Source organism: Leptopilina heterotoma, unplaced genomic scaffold (assembly GCF_015476425.1).
Source record: "Leptopilina heterotoma isolate Lh14 unplaced genomic scaffold, ASM1547642v1 Lhet_26, whole genome shotgun sequence".
Taxonomy (NCBI): domain Eukaryota; kingdom Metazoa; phylum Arthropoda; class Insecta; order Hymenoptera; family Figitidae; genus Leptopilina; species Leptopilina heterotoma.
In genome coordinates this window covers 3,377,957-3,401,575 of record NW_025110969.1, presented here as the reverse complement: position 1 = coordinate 3,401,575, position 23,619 = coordinate 3,377,957, and the positions used below count along the sequence as shown (strand labels likewise).

The 23,619-nt window shown below is 22.2% G+C and overlaps 2 protein-coding genes across 6 annotated transcripts in view; one reads left to right on the top strand and one right to left on the bottom strand.

Moving 5' to 3' along the window:
• Positions 1 to 21,111, top strand: part of LOC122503402 (arrestin, lateral eye-like) — a 253,422-nt gene extending 232,311 nt beyond the window's left edge. For all 4 annotated transcript variants that reach the window (XM_043613922.1, XM_043613925.1, XM_043613924.1 and 1 more), the window contains exons 9-10: positions 15,645 to 15,947; positions 20,019 to 21,111. In XM_043613922.1, the coding sequence (XP_043469857.1) occupies positions 15,645 to 15,947; positions 20,019 to 20,318 (603 nt within the window). In that variant the 3' untranslated portion in view covers positions 20,319 to 21,111. The remainder of the gene's footprint in view (positions 1 to 15,644; positions 15,948 to 20,018) is intronic.
• Positions 1 to 23,619, bottom strand: part of LOC122503404 (14 kDa phosphohistidine phosphatase-like) — a 323,366-nt gene that overhangs the window by 288,193 nt on the left and 11,554 nt on the right. The window lies entirely within an intron of this gene.

Genomic DNA, 23,619 nt, shown 5'->3' with positions numbered 1-23,619 from the left:
TTGGCAATATATGTAATTAAAAAAACTAAAAATGTTGAATTTTTAAAAATTAGAAACTAATTTTCATAAATTTTCATTTTTAAATTAACATTTATAGATGTTTCATTAAAATGGTTGATAATGCAATTAGTTTCCACATTTGCAATTAAAATTCTTTAAAACTTGATTTTCAAAAATTGTAACAAAATAGTTGAAAAAAATTTATTATTTTCAATTAAATTTTACAAAATTTTAACTATTCAAAACAATTTTTATTATAGATAATTAGATATATTTAAACATTTTAATTATCTTAAAAATGCTTATAAAATAATTTTTATTTTTATTTTTTTACATCGGAAGATATAAAGAAATTAGACAAATCATTGAAAATGGGTTTTTTTATTAAATATTTGTTTGAAAAATCAATGTTTTTGTTGTTAAGATATCATTTTTTCAGAATTTTATCAGTGTATTGATAATAAAAAAGGAAAAATTTTAGTTATTACATTTTTCAAGTTTAAAGTTATTTAAAAGTCATCAAAAAAATAGAGGTTGCACTATAAAATTACCATCGGTAATGTAATTCTATTTATTTTATTTAGAATTTTTTCTAATGCATTTTTGTCGATTAATAAAATACCTGTTAATAAATAATTTTAAATTTACATCCTCTTCTAAGATTAGTTTATTTATTTGTTATTTTCTCAATTCATAAAAATGCGACTTAAACCAACGAGAAGAAAATCGTAAAATTCATCTTTATTTTACGAAACTCTTCTAGACATAAAACTTTTCGAGACAAAATCATCGAATTAAATTTTTATCAAAGAAACAAATATATCTGCAGATCAATTTCGAGTTTTATATACTTTTCAATCATATTACCAGTCAATGTTTTATATTTTACTTCTGATGTCGATTAATCAATTTTTGGCAAAATAAAAAAACGTTTCAAGTTTGTATTATAATATATTTTTATATTATTTTATATTTTATTATTTTTTGGTATGTTTTAATATATTTCTTATTATTTTATACTATATTATTTTACTATTATTGTTTTCTATAATTTATTAATTATATAAAATTATAATTTGATAATATATTACATATTGGAGTATATAAGGCTGTAAGAGATGTAAAACAAAATTTGTAACATCAATAAGAAATAAATTCTATTTTATTCTACATATTGGAGCAAAATCACTATTTTTCAAGTCTTTCGTCACATAGAAAAAACAATTTTTACTTGAATTATTAATTACTGAAACGTATATTTTCTTTCAACGTTAATTCTTTCAAACGCATTGCAATATTTTGCTTTATACATTTTTTTGTGTGTGTGTGTATTCTTCATCACGTATACGAATGTTTAAAAAGAAGTTTTCTGAATGGAAAATATATTCCACTCACTGCTTTTTAAAAGGCTTTATATCCGTTTCTAAATTTATCGGTTTATGAATCTATAAATTTCTGGTATCCTTAAAAAAAGGCGAGAAAGGAATATTTTCTGATCGGTTACGTCAAAAATATTCATTTGACGAATATCAATATGAAAGGAAAAACGTAGACAACGAAACATATCACACGACAATATTGAGAAAAGTTCAAACTGAAATGTCATTCACTAAACAGAGTGAAGAAGAATTTTTTTTTAGAAAAAAAAATCAGAAAACATTTTCAATTTACCCCATTTTAAATTTTTCCTGATTGAAAAGGAAATTGAAAATTGTCCTTCTATTTTGTTTTTTGAAAATCTAGAAAAAAATCTCTGCCTTCAAATAGTGTCGGTTTCGAAAATATACGTTTTAATAATTTCTTTCTACTAAATTGTTCCTACAAGTGTAGATTCAAATTTATAAAGTATTGATTTGTTTTTTACAGATTCACTTTCGTACGATTCAAAAAATGAGAATTCAAATTATTTTATAGGAATTTTATACACAGGGTTCGAACATTAAACATTAAACCATTATCAATTCAATTATTATTTATAAGTATTCTAAACTAAATTTCTTCTTTAAATCGATTATTTTTAATGCTTTTCGAAAAAATTTTTTGACAATTTTCAAATCTATTTGTTTACAATATTCAATTTTACGAAATTTCAATTATTCGTAAATTCTTTAAATTAAATATATATTAGAAAATAAAAACTTCAAATAATATAAAAAAATTTAATTACCTAAACTTTTTCAAAAAAATTAATTTCAAAATTCAATTATTTCTAAAAATTCACGCTACATTGCATTTAATATTCAATTATTATATAAAATTATAACTGAAATTCATTTTTAAATTAACTTTTATTAAAACGTTTTACTAGAATTCAATTATTTAAATACAAAAATAAATAATTTTTTATTGAATAATTAAATATTTCTTAAAATTCAATTACCATAAAGAAAGTTATCAACAAATTTTTAAATGATTGAATTCTTTTGACGAATTTTAATAAAATTTTTAAGAATTTTTTCGAGGAATTCGATTAAAATTGTATTAAAAATAATTGAAATTCTGCAATGAGTTTTATTATTTATGAAAATAATTGAATTCCTAAAAAGAATTTTATTATTTATGAAAATAATAGAATTACTGCAAAGAAACTTATAAAAAATTTGTAGGTAATTGAATTTTATTATTTATTATTGAACAATATTTAATTTTTGCGGAGAATATTATTACTCTTGAATTTCAAAAAAAATTCTTATAAATTAAAAATATGAAAAATTCAGATTTGCAAAGATTTTAATTTAAAACATTTTCAAAATTCAATTATTTCTAAAAATTCTCGTTCTAATGCTTTTAATATTCAATTTATAATGTAAAATTTTAACTGAAATTCATTTTGAAATCAATTTTTATTAGAAAATTCTACTAGAATTCAATTATTTAAATACAAAAAAACAATTTAATTGAATAATAATTCCATTGTTTCTTAAAATTGAATTCTCATTAAGAATTTTATTAATAAATTTTTAAAAAACTGAATTCTTTTGACGAATTTTAATAAAATTATTAAGAATAATTACACTTTTTGAAAAATTCGATTAAAATTGTATTAAAAAGAATTAAAATTCTGCAATGAGTTTTATTATTTATGAAAATAATAGAATTACTGCAAAAAAACTTATAAAAAATTTGTAGATAATTGAATTCCTGTGAAATGTTTATTAGTTATGAAAATAATTGAATTTTACAATAAATTTTTAAAAAATTGCTAAATATAATTGAATTTTGGCGAAGAATTTTGCTATTTATAAAGATAATTGAAAATGTTGACGAGAATTTTTTTTAAATATTTTTGAAAATAATTGAATTTCAATATTTAATTTTAATATTTAATAAGATATAGTTGATTTCTTTCAAAGAATTGCGTTAAAATTTAAAAAATGGAAAAATTTCAACAGAATTAAAATTAAAATTTTTCAATTATTTCTCAAAATTCATGGTATGCTGCTTTTAATATTCAATTATAATCCAAAATTTTAACTGAAATCCATTTTGAAATCAATTTTTATTAGAAAATTCTACTGGAATTCAATTATTTAAATACAAAAAAACACAATTTATTGAATAATAATTTCATGTTTCTTAAAATTGAATTCTCATTATGAATTTTATTAATAAATTTTTTAATAATTGAATTCTTTCGACGAATTTTAATCAATTTTTTAAGAATAATTACATTTTTCGAAGAATTAGATTAAAATTATATTAAAAATAATTGAAATTTTGCAATGTGTTTTAGTATTTATGAAAATAATTGAATTCCTAAAAAGAATTTTATTATTTACGAAAATAATTAAATCCCTGTAAAAATATTATTTTTTTTAATAATTGAATGATTGCATAACAAATTTGTAAATAATTGAATTTCTGTGAAATTTTTATTATGTTATGAAAATAATTAAAGGTTTGCGTAGAATTTTATTAATTTTTTTTTATAATAATTGAATTCTTTTGGAAAAGAAAATAGTAGATATTGAAAATCATTGAATTGGGGAAAATTTTTGAATATTATTGAAATTTTGCCAAGAACTTTATGTATCAAAATTTTTGAAAATAATTGAATTTCGAAAATGAATTTAATTATTTCTAACGATAATTGAAATTTTGACGAGAATTTAAACAAAATTTTGAACAAAATTGAATTTCTGCGAAAAATTTTATTACTTTTGAAAATAATTGAATTTTGGAGATGAATTTAATTATTTCTAAAGATAATTGAAATTTTGACGAGAATTTTTAAAAATTTTTGTACATAATTGAATTTCAGGGAAGAATTTTATTACTTTTGAAAATAATTAAATTTCTGCGATGATTTGTAATTTTTCTAAAATTCTCCAAATTATATCGTACAATTTACAAACATTTTGTCCGTTTTGAATCAAATTATGGACTTTACGGACTTTTTTTTTAAAAAACTGACTTTTACGGACTTCAAGCAAATTTACGGACCTTTACGGGATTTACGGACCTAGTTCGAGTCCTGTTTTATACATCACAAACAATTCAATTCAATGTAAATAAATAACATTTAGTGGCTCTTGTGAAATATTTGAGAAAAGACTTTTTACTGCCTTTTTCTGGTAAAAAAATGTTACATTGAAAAAAATTAACTAAAGATAGTTTGAAAGTCTAAATATTATTCGAAGATTAAAGAAAACTTTGAAATTGCATTCAGACGGGAATATTGAAGCAAACACGTTTCCTCAGGAATCGAGTGTAAATATTCGTGACTTTAAGTTTTTTTTCTCTCTCTTTTTCCAATAAAATTTTCTTCTGGGGAAATAAGCAATTTCAATAAATAGAGATCTATCGCAAAAACTTTATTTAAAGAAAGGATCGCCTATCGAAAAATTGTTATCAATAATACAAGCGAAAAAAAGGTATATATTAATAATCTAAAAAGAAGAAAATAAACATTTTTATTATGAATGATAAAACTTGATATTATTTTTTTAAATCCATTTATATTAAAGCTTATACCCACGTACGCATTATTTAAATTTTCTTTTCCTTCTAGTGAATTTTTCTTATTAAAACACAAAATTTTCTTTCGCATACCAAATAAGAAAGTATTAAATTTGAAATATTTTCAATTTACTGAGCAAAAAAATGTAATTTATTCTTTATCAATAATTGAATAATTCTTACGATTAATAATAACTAGCCACACTATCCGCGCGCAAGCGCGCGGGAATGTTGTATGGGGCTGCTTATTTTAAACAATTTAAAAAATTTAAAGAAATAATTATTATTAACTAACAAAGAGATTTAACTAACTAAAATTCAAATAATTTCACTCAATGGTCTCATTTTAAATAGAATTTACATTACTAGACTTAAACTATGGATAGAACAATTCCAATTAGTATCTGGGTCATCTTTTGCATTGCTTATTTTATAAACCGATTTTAATTTAAATACTTTTTTAAGGAATAATAATTATTACACACTGAAAAAAGCTTTACTTGAAATAGCAATAAGTTTCTCTAGAATAACGAAAGTATTAATTGAAGCACTGAAAAATTTCGCTACTAAAGTGAAATCTGTAGTTTATCCAGCTAAATATTTTTTGCCGTGCATAACGAAAAAAGAATTAAATTATCATCAGATTTTCTAAATTAAAAAAAACGAATTCAAATAGAAATTAATCATTTTAAAACTTAACCAAATTCACCCCAGAAATCACTGAATTCGATAATTTAGAAGAAAGTCAGACAAAAGCAGGGTTCCTACAGAATCTGAAAATCATGGAAATCATGGAAAAGGCCTGGAATTTTTAAAAGTTTCTAAATTTTTCAGTTTTCCATTTTTTCTCTTAAATAGAAATTCAAATAATAATAAAGCTAAATCCCATAAAAGAGAGGAAAAAATGTTGAATTTTAAGAAATTCGGATTTTTGAATTTTTGATAATTTTAGATTTTTTACCAAAGAGTCGAGGCTATTTAATAAGTAAAGTATTTTCCAAGAGCCCAAAAATAATGAAGCTAAATACTATCAAAGAGAAGAAAAACTGTTGAATTTAAAAAAAAACGGTTTTTCGAATTTTTGATAAATTTTTGATAATTTTAGAATTTTTACCAAAGGGTGGAAACTATTAAATAAGTAAAGTGTTTTTAAAGAGCCCAAAAATATTGAAATTAGATTTAAAATTCCACTGGAATTTCGTAAAAATTTGACCTGGAAATCACCGAAAAGGTATGGAATTTTAAATTCGGATTTCTGTAGGAATCCTGAAAAGGAAGTTCTATTTTGAATTTCTAATATTTAATGTCAAATTTAACGCATTAGAAACAAGTGAATCCGATAAATTTTGTTAAAATGCTATTATTGCTGTTAAACTTTCTTGTCGTACGAAGAAAATTGAATATCGCAAAAATTGTTACATATTTTATACTTTTATTTTCAAAATAATTTAAAAATTAAAAATAATTTTGATAACGAAACTTTTAATTATTCTAAAAATTAAAAAAATAATTATTCATTTAGCTTTTTAAACAAAGAATTCCGTATCTTTCGAATCTAACATAACTGCAAAATATTAAATTAATTGAAAATGATAAAGTTAAACAACTTTTAATTCTAATTTCTTTGGAAAACAAAAAATCTGTAGTAAAAATACTAATTATAACTTGCATTAATTATTTAATTACAAGATGTAATATAATATAATGAAGCATCAAATTAAAAAAAATTCTAAATTCGTTTTTAGAAACAACGAAAAAAAAATGCCAGGTAAATTTTAGGCGTACCATAGCCCCAAAATTTTAATTCTATACATTGGTTGTTTAATTAAATTTTTAACTTTATAATTATCATTTACTCGGCAGGTATGTGTCCATAATTTAATGTTAACATTATTTAAATATAGAGAAAAGATATTTGATGTAATATATTTTTAATTGAAAAAATTGACAATATATTTTCATTGATTAGTTGAATATTCTATGAATCACGTATTAATTTAAAACATAAAAAATGTTAAAAGTTTATAAAATTAACATTATATTAAACAATATTTTTATGTAATAAAAATTATAGGAAATAAAAATTGTATTAAATTACTATTTTGTAAAATATACTTTGTTAATTTAAATTTATGTTGTAGTCTTTAATAATATAGTAATTATTATTCTAATAATAATTATATCTGTCAAAAATTATGAAAAATAAATATGATATTTTTAATAATTACAGTATTTAGAGTTTTGCAAGTTAAAAAATTATTAAAAAGTTAAAAACTAAATATTCTGTAATTAAGCAATTTATGAAAATAAAATTCAATTGAATGTTATATCAAATAACTTTTTTTAATAATATTGAAATAATGTTAACATTAAATTATATACATTTAATTAAATTATAAAAAAGTATTTACCTTCAGAATGAATGATAGTTGAAAAGTTAAAAATTGAATTAAACACATAATAATATAAAACATAACCATTGAAACACATCAAAACACATTAAAAAGTTTGACATTAAAAAATATAAAGAATGCCAATACTTAACCCACAAAATTTAATTTTCAAAACAAATAACAAATGAATGCAGATAATTTGCTAACAGAAAGAAAACTTACGATTATTCTAATGTATTAAATTCTCTAGAATTCCTAATTAAAATTATGAAATGACCATAAACCTCATTCATAAAATCGAATTCAAAATATCAACAATTGAAAATTTAATCCACAACATCTAATTAAATACCTGATCGTAAATTACTATAATTAAATTTTAGATTCGAGAAATTTAATTAAAAATATGATCTCAATTATCCGATTGAATGTCTAATAGAAAGTAAATAAGTAAAATTCTAAACAGATTTGTAAAACAGAAAAATAAAAAAAAAATGAAGCGCACTTTGTAAAGAAAATGGAGAAACAAAATCAATGTTTTAAAATGAATATGAATAGGGATAAAATTCGAAAGATTTAATTATTTCCTCGGAACGAAAATTACTTTGTTAGAAATGTGTCAACAATGGCCTAAAACAATTTCATTATTTAGCCTCTATTTAAGCACAATCGATATCTAAAATAATTTTAATATTCTGTCGCTCAATTTTAATCATCATTTAATGCTGAATCAATATGTTTAATTAATGAAAATTCTGGTATTATTGGAAATTGTTTTCTTGACATGATAAATGATATTTTTTCATTAAAAGGCGACAATGTAATTCGTGGTAAAAGTACATTAATTTAAGCGTCTTTATAATTTCCACTTAGTGCTTTTAGTACACATTGAATAATTACATTTTCATAATTTTACTTATAATATAGTTCCGTTGCAAAGGCCTCTTATTAAATTACTATTTCTTAATAGTATCTATTATAATTACATCAATTTTACATTAATATCAGCCAACAGAATATTAATATTATTTCTGCTAACTTCTGTTATAAATACTATTTAATATTTTTGTGTAATTTTTCATTAACCCCTTCGCAGTCCAGTTAAAAATCGCTTGTGGTCCAAAAACGGTCCGAAAAAAAAGTTTACAAAAAAATATGATTTCATCATATATAAGGTTTTTGGGGTCGCTGAATTCGAATTTGAGGTTAGTTTTTGAAAATTAAAAATGGCGGATCCAATATGGCGACCAAATATGGTGGATAATTTTAAAATTAAAGCGTTTTAAGGGAAATTCATTTCTCGAGGATTTTCGAGGTCGCTGAATCCAAATCTGAAGTCAGATTTAAAAAATTCAAAATGGCGGACCCAAAATGGCGATTTCAAAAAAAATTTTTTTTTCAGATTCGCTTAAAACTCGTTACTTGGGGGTTTTCGGGGTCTCTGATTACAAATATGATGTCAGATTTTCAAAATTCAAAACGGCGGATCCAATATGGCGGATGATTCCAAGATTGATGCGAAAAAAGTATAAAGTTACCTCAAAAACCCCTGAGTAAACATTTTAGACAAATTTGTCAACATTCAAAAAATTTGATCGACATATTGATTCCACAATTTAGCATTTAGAAAAACGAACATCAAATTCGAATTCAGCGACCCCAAAAAACCCCAGGAACCAAATTTCGATCGAAACGCATCAATCTTGAAATTATCCGCCATATTGGATCCGCCATTTTGAATTTTAAAAATCTGACATCATATTTGTAATCAGAGACCCCAAAAACCCCCGAGTAACGTGTTTAAAGCGAATTTGAATTTTTTTTATTTTTTAAAGTCGACATTTTGGGTCCGCCATTTTGAATTTTTTAAATCTGACTTCAGATTCGGATTCAGCGACCCCAAAAATAGTAGTATGTACTTCGCTACTAAAATCAAATCATGTTTAGTATTTTTTTTTGAGATGGCCATATATGGCCACAGACGCAAAGGTGGCACGACTTTTCGTGGCCATATATGGTCCATGGACTGTTAAGGGGTTAAATATTGCGAAAAATTTATATTTTTTAAGCATTAATTTAAAAAAATTTCACCAAACACAGGGCTCGGATCGTCTTTAAGACTCAAAAAAGTTGCTTTAGGCGCATAAATATACAACAAAAGTCACGAAAAGTCGCATAAAATTTCCGAAAAAGTCAAAAAAAGTCGCATGAAATCTTAGAAAAAAACGACAAAAAGAAAACACAAAACTGTAAAAAAAATCACATTTCTTGACAACAGATACATTAATATCAAATAATCCGGAATAAAACAAAACTTTAAAAAATTTAATATAATTCATAGCAAAATTTTAATTAGGTATTTTTAACATTTTTTTTAAAAAACTCTCTTTAAAATGTCAATTATTGTTATAAATAATAAAATTCTTCTCCCAAATTCAATTATTTAAAAAAAATTTTAATAAAATTCTTCTCTGAAATTCAATTATTTTCAAAAGTAATAAACTTCTTCGCAGAAATTCAATTAAATTCAAAATTTTTTTTTAATTCTTCGTCAATATTTTATAAATAATAAAATTCATCATAAAAATTTAATTATTTTCAAAAGTTCTGATAACATTCTTTGCAAAATTCAATTATCTTCAAAAGTACGAAAATTCTTTAAAGAAATTCAATTATTTTCATAATTATCAAAATTCTTCTGCAAAATTCAATTACTTTAAAAAAAAATCTGTTAAAAATTTCAATTATCTTTGTGAATAATAAAATTCTTCTCTAAAATTCAATTATTTGCAAAGAATTTTAATAAAATTCTTGTCAAAATTTCAATTATCTTTATAAATAATAAAATTCATTCTAGAAATTCAATTATTTTCAAAAGTAATAAAATTCTTCGCAGAAATTCAATTATTTTCAAAATTTTCTTTAAATTTCTCGTCAAAATTATCATTATCTTCATAAATAATAAAATTCATCCTGGAAATTTAATTATTTTCAAAAGTTCTGCCAAAATTCTTTGCAAAATTCAATTATCTTCAGAAGTAAGAAAATTCTTGGCAGAAATTAAATTAATTAATTAATTACTTTTAAGCATTTTTAAAAAAATCTGTTCAAAATTTCAATTATCTTTGAGAGTAATAAAATTCTTCTCTGAAATTCAATTATTTGCAAAAATTTTAATAAAATTCTTTGTCAAAATTTAAATTATCTTTATAAATAATAAAATTCATCCTAGAAATTCAATTATTTTTAATTTTTTTTAAAGTTCTCGTCAAAATTTTAATTATCTTCATAAATAATAAAAATTTTTTTAAATTCTCCTCAAAATTTCAATTACCTTTGTAAATATCAAAATTCTTCTGCAAAATTCAATTACTTACTAATGTTTTATAAATTTCTTCCCAATAATTCAATTATTTTCATAAAAAATAATTAAAAATTTATTTTATAAAGTCTTATAATATAAAATAATGATTTTAACACTCGATCCTCTTCAATCGATGTCTTCATGTTTTATAACAATTTTTCATAAGTTGTTTAATTTCAAAAAGGTTTGAATTTGAATCTTTTGAAAAATTTTAATTCTTTTGGAAAAATAATAATTAAATATTTATTTAAAAAAGAAGTTATTAATGTTTTCGAAAAAATTGAAAGAAATTTGTAAATAAATGTAACAGAACATTTTTTTGACTCAAACTTTTTCCTTTAAATTTAAAAAAAAAATTTTAATTTCAGTCGCATTTTACTAAAAAAAATTTCGAAAAAGTCGATTAGTCGCATTTTTTCACAAAAAAGTCGAAAAAAAATCACATTTCCTTAGAAAAGTCGAAAAAAAGTCGAAATAGTCGCACAATCCGAGCCCTGAAATAAAATTGCTAACAATTTTTTTAACCCTTTTTAGCCCCCGGGAAACACAGCCAGTGGATTTTATTGAAACTTGTTTTAACAATATTCTACCTATTGTTTATAATAATTATAATAGTACTATAAAAATAATTAAATGTAATTTCCCATTTTTTTTGTACGTAGCAGTTACGTTGGTGATTAAAAAAAGCTATATCAGACTTCGCACTCGTTAATTAATTTTAAAAAAGTATCAAAAAGTAACTTTCAAACTAAAAAAAATAGCTATCGAAAAATGAAACTTGACGACCAAAAAAACTCGTTTTATACACTTCACAAAACTGACAAAAATTCCATTCTTTATTGTATTTTCCTAACTTTTTCCTAATTTTCATCAAAAATATTTACTTCTTTTTTATCCTGCTAATAAACTGAATTCCCACAACAAATTTTACTATTCATGAAAGAATTTAAATATTTTTATAAAAATAATTTAATTCTTGCAAAGAATTTTATAAAATTTGTTTAAATAATTGTGACGCGTTCCCAAGAAAGGTACCTAAGAAGGAAAAAATTTGAGGTTATGTTTTAAATTTTTTGAGTAAAAATACAGAAAGAGAATCAATTATTAATTAAAAATTGTTGGTTTTCAAGTTTTCATTATATTCAAAATATTCAATTAATATTGGTTTAAAATTCAAATAATTAAAAATGAACTTTTAATCAAGATAAATCTAACTCGAACCCAACCACCTATAATTCGTTTGCTTCTTAGGTACCTTTCTTCGGGTCGCGTCACAATTGATTTCTTTCGACTAATTTTATGCAAATTCTAATTTAAATATAACTGAATTCTTGAGAAATTTTTATTATTCATGAAAAGAATAGAATTCTTACGCAGATTCTTACAAAAAATTTTTTAAATAATTAAATTCTTTTAGGAAATTTTATGAAAATAGTAGATATTCAAAATCATTGAATTGCGCAAAGTTTTTAAAAATAATTAATTTTTACAAAGAATTCTATTAAAATGTTTGAGAATAATTTAATGACTGTGTGGTATTTTATTAAATTTTTTTGAAAATAATTAAATTCCTAATAAGTTTTTTATTATTTATGAAAATAATTGAATTTTTGCGAACTATTTTATTAGAATTTTTTAAAATAATTGAATTTACAAGAAGAAATTTATTATTTTTAAAAATAATTGAATTCTTGTGATGAATATTGTTGTTTATGAAAATAATTGAATTTTGCAAAGAATTTTATTAAAATGCCTGAAAATAATTGAATTTTCGCGGGAATAATTTTGTTATTTATCTTTAATAATTTAATTCTTTCGAAGAATTATTTATGTAAATAATTGAATTCTTGGGAAGAATTTTATTAAAATCTAAAAGAATAATTGAATTATTTCAAAAAATTTTAATTAAAATTGTATTTAAAATAATTTATTTCTTTCGACAAATTTTATTAAAATATTTGAAAATAATTGAATTCTTGTGAAAAATTCTTGTGAATAATTGAATTCTTTCAACGAATTTTAAGAAAACATTTTTTTTAATAATTGTTTTTTTCGAGGAATTGAAATTAAATTTTTAAAAATAATGCGATGAATTTTGTGATTTATGAAAATAATTGAATAGTTGCCAAGAGTTTTATTAAAATTTTTTAAAATAATTGAATTACTGCGAAAAATTTTATTAATTTGTTTAAAAAGAATTGAATTTTTGTGAACAATTTTGTTATTTATAAAAATAATTGAACTTTGGATGAATTTCATCGATTTGTTTTAAATAATTGAATTCTATTGCGAAATTTTATGAAAATACTAGATATTTTGAAAATAATTGAATTTCGAATATTTTTTGAAAATAATTGAATTTCGATTATTTTTTGAAAATAATTGAATCCTTTAAAAGAATTTGATTATTATTTTGGAGAATAGTTTTTTGATTGCTAGTATTAGCGAATTTAAAGCAGTAGAAATTTTAAAAATACAGAAAAAAATAAAAAATAGTAGGTCTTAGTAGATGATTATGAAGCCTACTCTATTAATTGTTTATTTGATTTAAAATCTAAAGAGTCACTTTGGGATTTTCAGGGTCTCTGATTACGAATCCGGTGCTAATTTTGTAAAATTCAAAATGGCGGACGATTTTTTTAAAAATTCAGCGGATTCACTTGAAAATTGTTACTTGAGGATTTTTGGGGTCACTGATAACGAATCTGGTATTAGTTTAAAAATTTTTTTTCAAGTTCTTGAGTTTTGACTTTTGATCCTCCTAATCTGACATTAGATTCGTTATCAGCGATCCCAAAATCCCTTGAGTAACAAGTTTTAAGTGAATCCGTTGAATTTTTAAAAATTCATCCGCCATATTGTATCCGCCATTTTGAATTTTCGAAAAATATACAATATATAAACGAAAACATTTTTTTAAGTATAAAAAAGTTGTTGAGGGATAAAATAAACTTCTTCACTTAAGAACGCCAAGATTGTCACTAGGTGGCGAGGAATCTGATTTTATCAACTAAACTGCCATCTAACGATGACCTTGGCGTTCGCAGGTGAAGATATTTTTACGGTCCCCAATTTTTTTAGAGTCTTAAAATTAATTTTTCCACTAAATAAATTGATATTTAAAATCTGAATATAAATAGTACCATTAATGTCTTTTTTAACGAAATAAGTATAATTAGTAACTTATTTATAAAAATAGTAGCTAAATAGTTGTATGAGGTGAAAAAATGTGTCGAAAAGTATCAATAGTCGACTGAGTCCAGGGCCTGGGTTTAACTTACTGTATCGAAACGTAACAAAAATTTTAGTGTTTCTATATTTAACACTTGGATAATAATTTATCCTGCTCCTCATAATTTAATTTCTAGTAATTACATGATATTAAACAAACGTATAAATTTTTCTAGAACTTCAATATATGTTGCAATATGAGGTGAACGTTTCCTGTAAATTTACAACGTGGGACGTGCGGTCACTTTTTCCCAATGTCGGATATTAAAAATTTTTTAATTTCCTCTAAATCGATGAGAATTACAATACCTTTCAAAATCACATAAACAAGATTATTTTACTTTTGCAGTTATTTTTACCAAATGCGACGCATATTGCAAACAATTTTTAAATTTAATTTTTATTTTTTTACCCATTGCATAGCTTTGCAAATCCATGCGAGAGGTTGATGCTTTTTGTTTCTTAACATTTTTTAAATAATTTTTCTTTTTAAATATTTTCAATTTTAAAATTAATGTAGGATTGAAAATCATCAAATTGTTGCAAAAAATTTGATAATAAAATTCCTTCAAAGAAATTCTTTCAAGTTTTTAAAATATGAAAGAATTTTAAAAAATTTTATTTAATTATTTGAATTTTTTCGATAAATATTATTATTAAAATTTTTTTAAAAATTTAATTCTTTCGTGAAATTGTTTTGAATATAATTGAATTTTTGATAAAAATTTTTACTATTTATAAATATAATTAAATTATTCGAAGGATTTATTACAATTTTAGAAAATAATTGAATTCTTTTGAAATATTTTATAACGAATTTAGAAAAAAATCGAATTCTGTCGTACAATTTTCTGGAAAATAATTGAATTTTTGCAAAGATTTTATTATTAAAAAAAATTATTTAATTGCTTCGAAGGATTTATTAAACATCTAGAAAATAATTGTATTCGATGGTGAAATTTTATTAAAATTTTGTTTAAAAATAATTGAATTTTTGCAAACAATTTTACTACTTATATATAAAAACAATTGAATTCTTACAAAGAATGTTATTATTCATGAAAATAATTGAATTCTTGTAAATAATTTTATTAATAAATTTTGAAATTAATAAAAAAGAATAATTAATTAGTAAATTAGTTGATAATTGAATGTTTTTAAAGTTTGAATCTGAAATTATTCAAAATTTCACATTTCGAAAATAAAAAACTTTGTAATTTGCATAATAATAATAAATCGAAGATCACGTTCCGCGCGCTAGCGCGCGTATCATTTGCTAGTTTATAATATTATTTGAAAAATTTTCAAAATTTTCAGATTCATTTGTCTATAATTCAATTTTACGAAATTTCCATTATCCGGAAATTCTTCAATTAATTATATATATTTTTTTATTAGAACATAAAAACTACAAATAATAAAAAAATAATTAAACTTTCTCAAAAAAAATTAATTCCACAGAATTGTTAGTTAAAAATATGAAAAATTCAGATTTTCAAAGATTTTAATTTGAAACCTTTTCAAAATTCAATTATTTCTAAAAATTCACGCTCTAATCAACCGTAATTTATGATTGAATATATTTCATTTCATGAAATTAACAAAAGTGTTAAAATAACTAATATTTAAAAAGTATTTTATTTTCCAATTGATGAATTACATTCTGAGTGTATATCGTAAAAAATGTCTTTTTCCAGGCATTTGTAGTTCAACACGTGGACGTGTGCATGTTTAGTAATGGGAAATTCAAGAATAAAGTGGCTTTAGTATCGTCTCGAGAAGGTTGCCCGGTGGATCCGGGATTTACGCTCACAAGGAGTTATACTTTAAATCCAGAGAGAAGCAACACAAAAAATTGGATTGCCTTAGAAGATAGTTACACCAGTAAAGACAGTTACACCAGCAAAGCCAGTGGAAATTTAGCAGCGACGATTGTATGCTCCGGAAAAGGACCCGACGACAGAAATGTTTTTGCTATTTATGTTTCCTACTACGTCAAGGTGATTAATTTAATTCATGATAATATTACGTTTCCGCTTCAACTAGAGATTATTCAGAATATATACACAATTTACCATTTTCTTGCAATTATTTTAAATTAAACTGAAATTTAATTCATATAAAGTATAAATTCTTTTTTTCTTTGTGTTTTTAATTCATCGAGTATAACAATTATTCTGAATTTTGCATTTCATTAATTAATGAAACTTGGTTGTAGTATTCTGTTTTAAAAAAATGAAATTTTTATTTTTTGTTTGGAACTATAATTGAATTTTCAAAAGTAATAAACCAATCTAAAATCTTTTAACATTCGAGTTAATCAACTCAAATTGATTAAAATTTAATAAAAATAATAAAAAAATACATTTTAACAAGTGGCTTTCAATAAAAATTTTACTTCAAAATCTAAATGAATCAAAAATAATCAGGGTGTCCAGCAAGGATCGAGAAAAAAATTTCCTGGCATTTTTACTAATCTTATTTCTGATTAATTGAAAAATTTTGTTACAAAAAGAATTAAAGGTGTTAAATGGTAAAGAAATTGAAAGAATAATTCAAAATAAAACATTAAATTTATTCGGTAAAATAACCAGACAATATTTATTTATCAACAAATTTAAATTATTTTTTTTTTAATTAACATCTACTAAAAAGTAAATTTGGTAATTTAGTAAAAAGTTAATTTCTTAAAAATTTGTGCACATCGAAATTAAATATATAAATTAATTTGAAAAAAAATTCTTTTTATAATCTTTCGTTTTTAAAAACATTTGGGACTTCAGCTTCATATTTATTCTTATTATAAACTTTTTATTCTTGTAAAATAGACAACTTTAAATTAAAATACTGTTTTAGTTCATTTAAAATAGAAAAAAGTAGAAAAAGTCGTTTATTTAATAAATTCAGTGTCGTCACAAAAATTTTATTTTGTATTTTTTTTATCTTTCACTGATTTCTAAATTTAATTATTCAAAACTTGAATAATTTCGTTAAATAAATATTTAAATACTTCTTGTTTGTTTTTATACGGAAATAAAATTTTTAAAATTTCTATTTAAAATCTTCTGAAATTTAATAACTTCTAAAAATTACAAGTGTATCTAATTCTCTTAAAATTCAATTATTTTCTAAAATTTTTAATCAAACTTCTCAAAATCAATTACTTTTAATAATTTTCCGAAAGTTCTTAGAGTATTCAATTATTTAAATACAAAAATTCAGTTTTTTATAATGATTGCAACTGTCCATGTTTTTAAAGTTATTAATTGATTTTCAAAAAATGATAATAAAGAAATTCTTAAAATTAATTTTTCAAAAATAATTCATGAAAGATAATAGTTTTTCAATTATATACAATTGAAAAATTTCCAAACAATTGAACTTTGGTAAATTCTATTAAAAAAATAATTAAATTTTTGAAAAATTTTAATTAATAAATATAAATGTGATTTATCCATAATTTGAATAAATCTAAAAAAAGTAAATTTTAAAAAATTTTAACTTACTTTGTCCGAAGTTAATTCAATCTTAAAAAATTAAGATAAAAAAATTGCAAAAAAAATTTTTTTTTTGAAATATTCAAATGGCATTTTTCAAAAAGAATTAAATTTCTTAACAAAATTTTTGTATAATGGGTAAGACTCCGTCAGAAAAATTACAATTTGCATGGGGTCTACGGATTATTCTGTAATTTGGTGAAGTTGTTATATTTGATAACAAAAATAAGTGTACCAAAGGATTTTTAAAAATTTTCAAAATTGTAAAAGTTACGCCATTTTGAATTTTTTTATAAGATTTTTTTCAAATGTGAATATTTCCGAAACAATTTAACGGATTTTAATAAAATTTAAATATGTTATAGTTAAAATCATGTCCTTTCAGAATTTTTCAAAAGAAAAAAAAATTTTTTGTTTTTTTCAAAAAAAAAGTAAAAAAAATTTTTTGAATCGATTTATTAAGCACGGGACCGATTTTTGAGTATTTTTCGATATATAATAAAATATTCCTTATAATTTCACCTTTCACTTACAAAAAAGAAAACGATGGAGACTTTAATAGTTTTCGAGATATTGCAATTTTTGTGGAAGCGCGACCACGTTTCAGTGCCAGCGCAGTATCTTTTACCCGGGACGCCTCACAGTGGGATTTTTTACACTTTACTCTTCAAAATTTTCTAGAGCTTACAAATTTTATTGGATTTTGATGTTCTTGGACTTAAATCAAAGGGGATAAAATTTCTAAGAGATCTCTTTAAACCGATTTTTGAATTTTTAATTGCTTATTCATTTTTTTGTTACTCAAAGTTAACAATTTAAAATATTTTTGTAAAAAATACTCTTTATTTTTTATTTTTCCATTGCACAAGATCGAAATCAATTTAAATTAGTCTAGACTGACCACCTGACAAATAATAATGCATAATACAGTTAATTTAAATTGTTAAAAAAAACAATTTAAATATATAATTCAATTACTTTTAAACATTTTTAAAAAAATCTGTTCAAAATTTCAATTATCTTTGAGAGTAATAAAATTCTTCTCTGAAATTCAATTATTTGTAAAAATTTTAATAAAATTCTTTGTCAAAATTTAAATTATCTTTATAAATAATAAAATTCATCCAGGAAATTCAATTATTTTTAATTTTTTTTTTAAATTTCTCGTCAAAATTTTAATTATCTTTATAAATAATAAAATTTTTTTTTAAATTCTCCTCAAAATTTCAATTATCTTTGTAAATATCAAAATTCTTCTGCAAAATTCAATTACTTACTAATGTTTTATAAATTTCTTCCCAATAATTCAATTATTTTCATAAAAAATAATTAAAAAATTTTTTTTATAAAGTCTTATAATATAAAATAATGATTTTAACACTCGATCCTCTTTAATTATTATAAAACATGAAGACATCGATTGCTTCGAGTCGAAGACTTGGAGTGATCGATTTCTTCATGTTTTATAACAATTTTTCATAAGTTGTTTAATTTCAAAAAGGTTTGAATTTGAATCTTTTGAAAAATTTTAATTCCTACACTGAAAAACTGTTGGTAGAGCTGTTCGCCCAATGCGGTGAACTGCTGCGTTAAAAAGAAACGCACAGCTCACTTTATTTTTGGGCGAGTTACTCTCCTTTTTGGGCGAGCAACTCTCCTTTTTGATAGAGCTGCTGACCTTTTTGTCAAGCAGCCGCTCGCCAACGCCATTGCGCTGCACAACAGTCAATAGCGGAACTGCTCTACCAACAGTTTTTCAGTGTATGGAAAAATAATAATTAAATATTTATTTAAAAAAGAAGTTATTGATGTTTTCGAAAAATTTGAAAGAAATTTGTAAATAAATGTAACAGAACATTTTTTTGACTCAAACTTTTTCCTTTAAATTTAAAAAAAAAATTTTTAATTTCAGTCGCATTTTACTAAAAAAAATTTCGAAAAAGTCGATTAGTCGCATTTTTTCACAAAAAAGTCGAAAAAAGTCGCACAATCCGAGCCCTGAATTATTAGCTTTTATTAAATTAAATTATTAGCCATTAATTAGCTTTTTTCTAACGAAATAAGTGTCATTAGTAACTTATTTATAAAAATATTAGCTAAATAGTTGTTTGTGGTGAAAAAAGTGTCAAGAAGCATCAATAATCGCGTGAGTTCGAAGTCTGTAACAAAGACGAAATAGAAAATTACAATTTTTAAAACATTGAAAATCACTTGTCCAAATGTATTCCTTTTATTATTTTCCGACAGTCTCAAAATTAAATCTTCTTTTGCTTTTCGATTCTTTATTAATTAAATATTAATCTGAAATAATAGTTGGCGACAGTTTTCGATAAAATTCACCTATAAGCAAACAAGCAGTATTCAAATTAATTTTCCCATAAACTATTACTCAATAGCAATTATTCCTTTTGATATACAGTAAGAAAAGCTATCCGTCAGTCATAGGAAAGTATGAGAATCGCATAAGTCTGTCTCACTCCCACTCATGGGACATGACTGACGTGGTAGGTTTTCGTACTGTATAATATTATCAAGTCTGTATTTGCGTTAATTATCTTTTTTTTCCAATTATAGGTAAAACTGATGATATCGCCGATCGACGAATTAATCGGCGGTGGTATATCAGTGAAAGTTCCATTCACATTGATACACAGTGAGCCAAATTTCGAATTATTGAGTAGTCCATCGCCAATACGCGACACAACAAGAACATTGGGAAAAATAGAAGAGCATTCAAAATCAAATGACGAGCAACAGTCAATAAGTCAAAATAAAGAATTATTCACTAGCGAGAGAAAGGAAATTAAAACGAAAGAGGAAATAATGGCTGAAATAGATTTGATAAAGCACTATGATGAAACAAAAAGCACCTGAGAAGAGGATGGGGTCCTCACAGACGAGACCCGCATTGCGATCAAGAATAATAGCGATGAAAACACCAAGAACTTGAAGAACTCCAATAACAAAAACTGTAAAGAAGGATTCAACATACAAAGAGCCTGGTGCTGTTTCAGAAGAGCTTCGTAGTGACACGATATGAATATTTTTCTCTTTCTTTCTTTCTTTCTTTCATTCTTTTTATCTCTATAAAAGAAAAACCACAAAACACTTATACATACACACAAAAATCATCATGCTTAAAAATCACTCTCAAAGAATAATATCTCGAGAAATGTCAATATTCAATTTGTAAATAAACAAAATAAACAAAATAAAGTTCAAACAATGTAAAAGAATCGAAATGATGCGCATTAGTTTGCACAAATAATAAGCAATTTGAAAAGAAAGAAATAAAAAATAAAAGGAAAAGACAAAAAATTAAAAAGAAACATTGTGTTTAAATTTAATCGAGGAGAGCATCAAAGAAGAATTCCCACGACCGCTTTCACATCGAATTTATTGATGACTGCTGATTCTGTGATTTAAAAAAGAAACAAGTGATTGATAGACGAATACCTAGCCCCCCCCCCCCTCCTGTATTAATTTTTTTTAATTCTATAAAAGAATTAATATATCGAACTACAAAATTATAAGCAAAATCGTAACAAAAGATCCGCAATGTTTTTAAAAAATGAAAAAAATAATCAGACGACAAGGCTCGAACCAGTGAAAGTATTAAAAAATACGGACTTTACGGACCAAAAATGAAAAATTACGAACCATTTACTGAAACTACTTAATTAAAACTATAAATTTTTCATTAACTATAAAACATGAAGATATCGATAACTCGACATGAATTTCTTCATGTTTTATAATAATTAAAGATGTCCGAGTGATAAAATCATTATCAATTCAATTATTATTTTCAAGAATTTTTAACTAAAATTCTTCTTTCAATTGATTATTTTTAATAATTTTCGAAAAAGTTCTTTGACAATTTTCAAATCCATTTGATTAAAAATATTCAATTTTGCAAAATTTCAATTATTCGTAAATTCTTCAATTCTTTTATTCTTCAAATAAAAACTAAAAATAATATAAAAAAAATTCAATTAAACTTTTCAAAAAAAAAATTAATTTCAAAATTCAATTATTTCTAAAAATTCACGCTCTAATGCTTTTAATATTAAATTATAATCTAAAATTTTAACTGAAATCTATTTTTAAATCAATTTTTATTAGAAAATTCTACAAGAATTGAGTTATATTAATACAAAAATTAATAACTTATTGAATAATTAAATGTTTTTTTTAAATTGAATTCACATAAAGAATTTTATCAACAAATTTTTAAATAATTGAATTCTCTCGACGAATTTTAATAAAATTTTTAAGAATAATTACATTTTTCGAGAAATTCGATTAAAATTGTATCAGAAACAATTGAAATTCTGCGATGTGTTTTATAATTTGTGAAAATAATTGAATTTCTAAGAAGAATAAATTTTATTATTTTTGAACAATATTTAATTTTTTTGAATTTCTGCAATAATTTGTAACTTCTCCAAAATTAATTTTTTTTCGTGTTTCTATCTAAAATTCTTCTATGAATGCATTATTTTTTAATAATTACGAAAATAATTGAATCCCTGTAAAATTTTTTATTATTTTTGAAAATAATTGAATTTCTGCAATAATTTGTATCTCTTCCAAAATTACATCTTTTTTTCGTGTATTTAACTAAAATTCTTCTATAAATGCATTATTTTTAATAATTTTTGAGAAAGTTCTTTAATAGTTTTCAAATTTATTTGTTTACAATTCAATATTACAAAATTTCAATTATTCGTAAATTCTTTAATCTTAAATATATATTAGAAAATATATATAAACTTCAAATAATTTCAAAAAAATCCGAAATTAAAGTTTCTCAAAAAAATTAATTCCACAGAATTTTTGGTTAAAAATATGAAAAATTCAGATTTTCAAAGTTCTTAAATTGAAACCTTTTCAAAATTCAATTATTTCTAAAAACTCAAGCTATAATGCTATTAATATTTAATTATTATCTAAAATATTAACTAAAATTCATTTTTAAATCAAATTTTCTTAGAAAATTCAACGAGAATTAAATGATTAAAAAAACAAAATTCATAAATAATTTATTGAATAATTGAATGTTTCTCAAAAATTTAATTCTCATACAAAATTTTATCAACAAATTTTTAAGTAATTGAATTCTTTTGACGAATTTTAATAAATTTTTTAAGAATAATTACATTTTTTGAGGAATTTGATAAAAATTGTATATGTATTAAAAATAATTGAAATTCTGCGATGAGTTTTATAATTTTTGAAAATAATTACATTTTTACGAAGAATTTTAATATTTATGAAAACAAATGAATTGCTTCATAAAAAATTTTATCAATAAATTTTTAAATAATAATTGAATTCTTTTGACGAATTTTAATAAAATTTTAAAGAATAATTACATTTTTCAAGGAATTCGATTAAAATTGTATCAAAAATAATTGAAATTTTGAAATGAGTTTTATTATTTATGAAAATAATTGAATTCCTGTGAAACTTTTATTATTTTATGAAAATAATTAAAGGTTTGCATAGAATTTTTATTAATTTTTTTTAAATAATTGAATTATTTTGGAAAATTTGATTAAAATAGCAGATATTAAAAATCATGGAATTGAAGCAAATTTTTGAAAATAATTGAAATTTTGACAAGAATTTTATTAAAATTTTTGAAAATAATTAAATTGCGGAGAAGAATTTTATTATTTCTAAATATAATTGAAATTTTGACTAGAATGTTTATAAATTCTGGAACATTATTGAATTTCTGCGAAGAATTTTATAAATTTTTGAAAATAATTGAATTTCGTTAATCATTTGTAACTTCTCGAAAATTTTCAAAATTATATCTTACAATTTACGAACTTTTCGCCTTTTCTCAATCAAATTACGGACCTTTGTTCAAAAAAACTGACTTTTACGGACTTGAAGTAAATTTACGGACCATTGTGGGATTTACGGACTTAGTTCGAGCCCTGCGACGATTTATTTTATTTTAGAGATGAATTTAACTTGAAAAAAAATTCTTTCTTTATTTTCTTTCGTTTTTAAAAACCTTGCGGATTTCAACGTATTATTAAAGGAAGATTAGAATTTTGTATGTTAAGAGCTTTTTATATATTTTATTTTTTGCTAAAGGAATTAAAATTAATATTTTTTATATGACCGAATGGAAAAAAATGAAATTAGAGAAAAATAT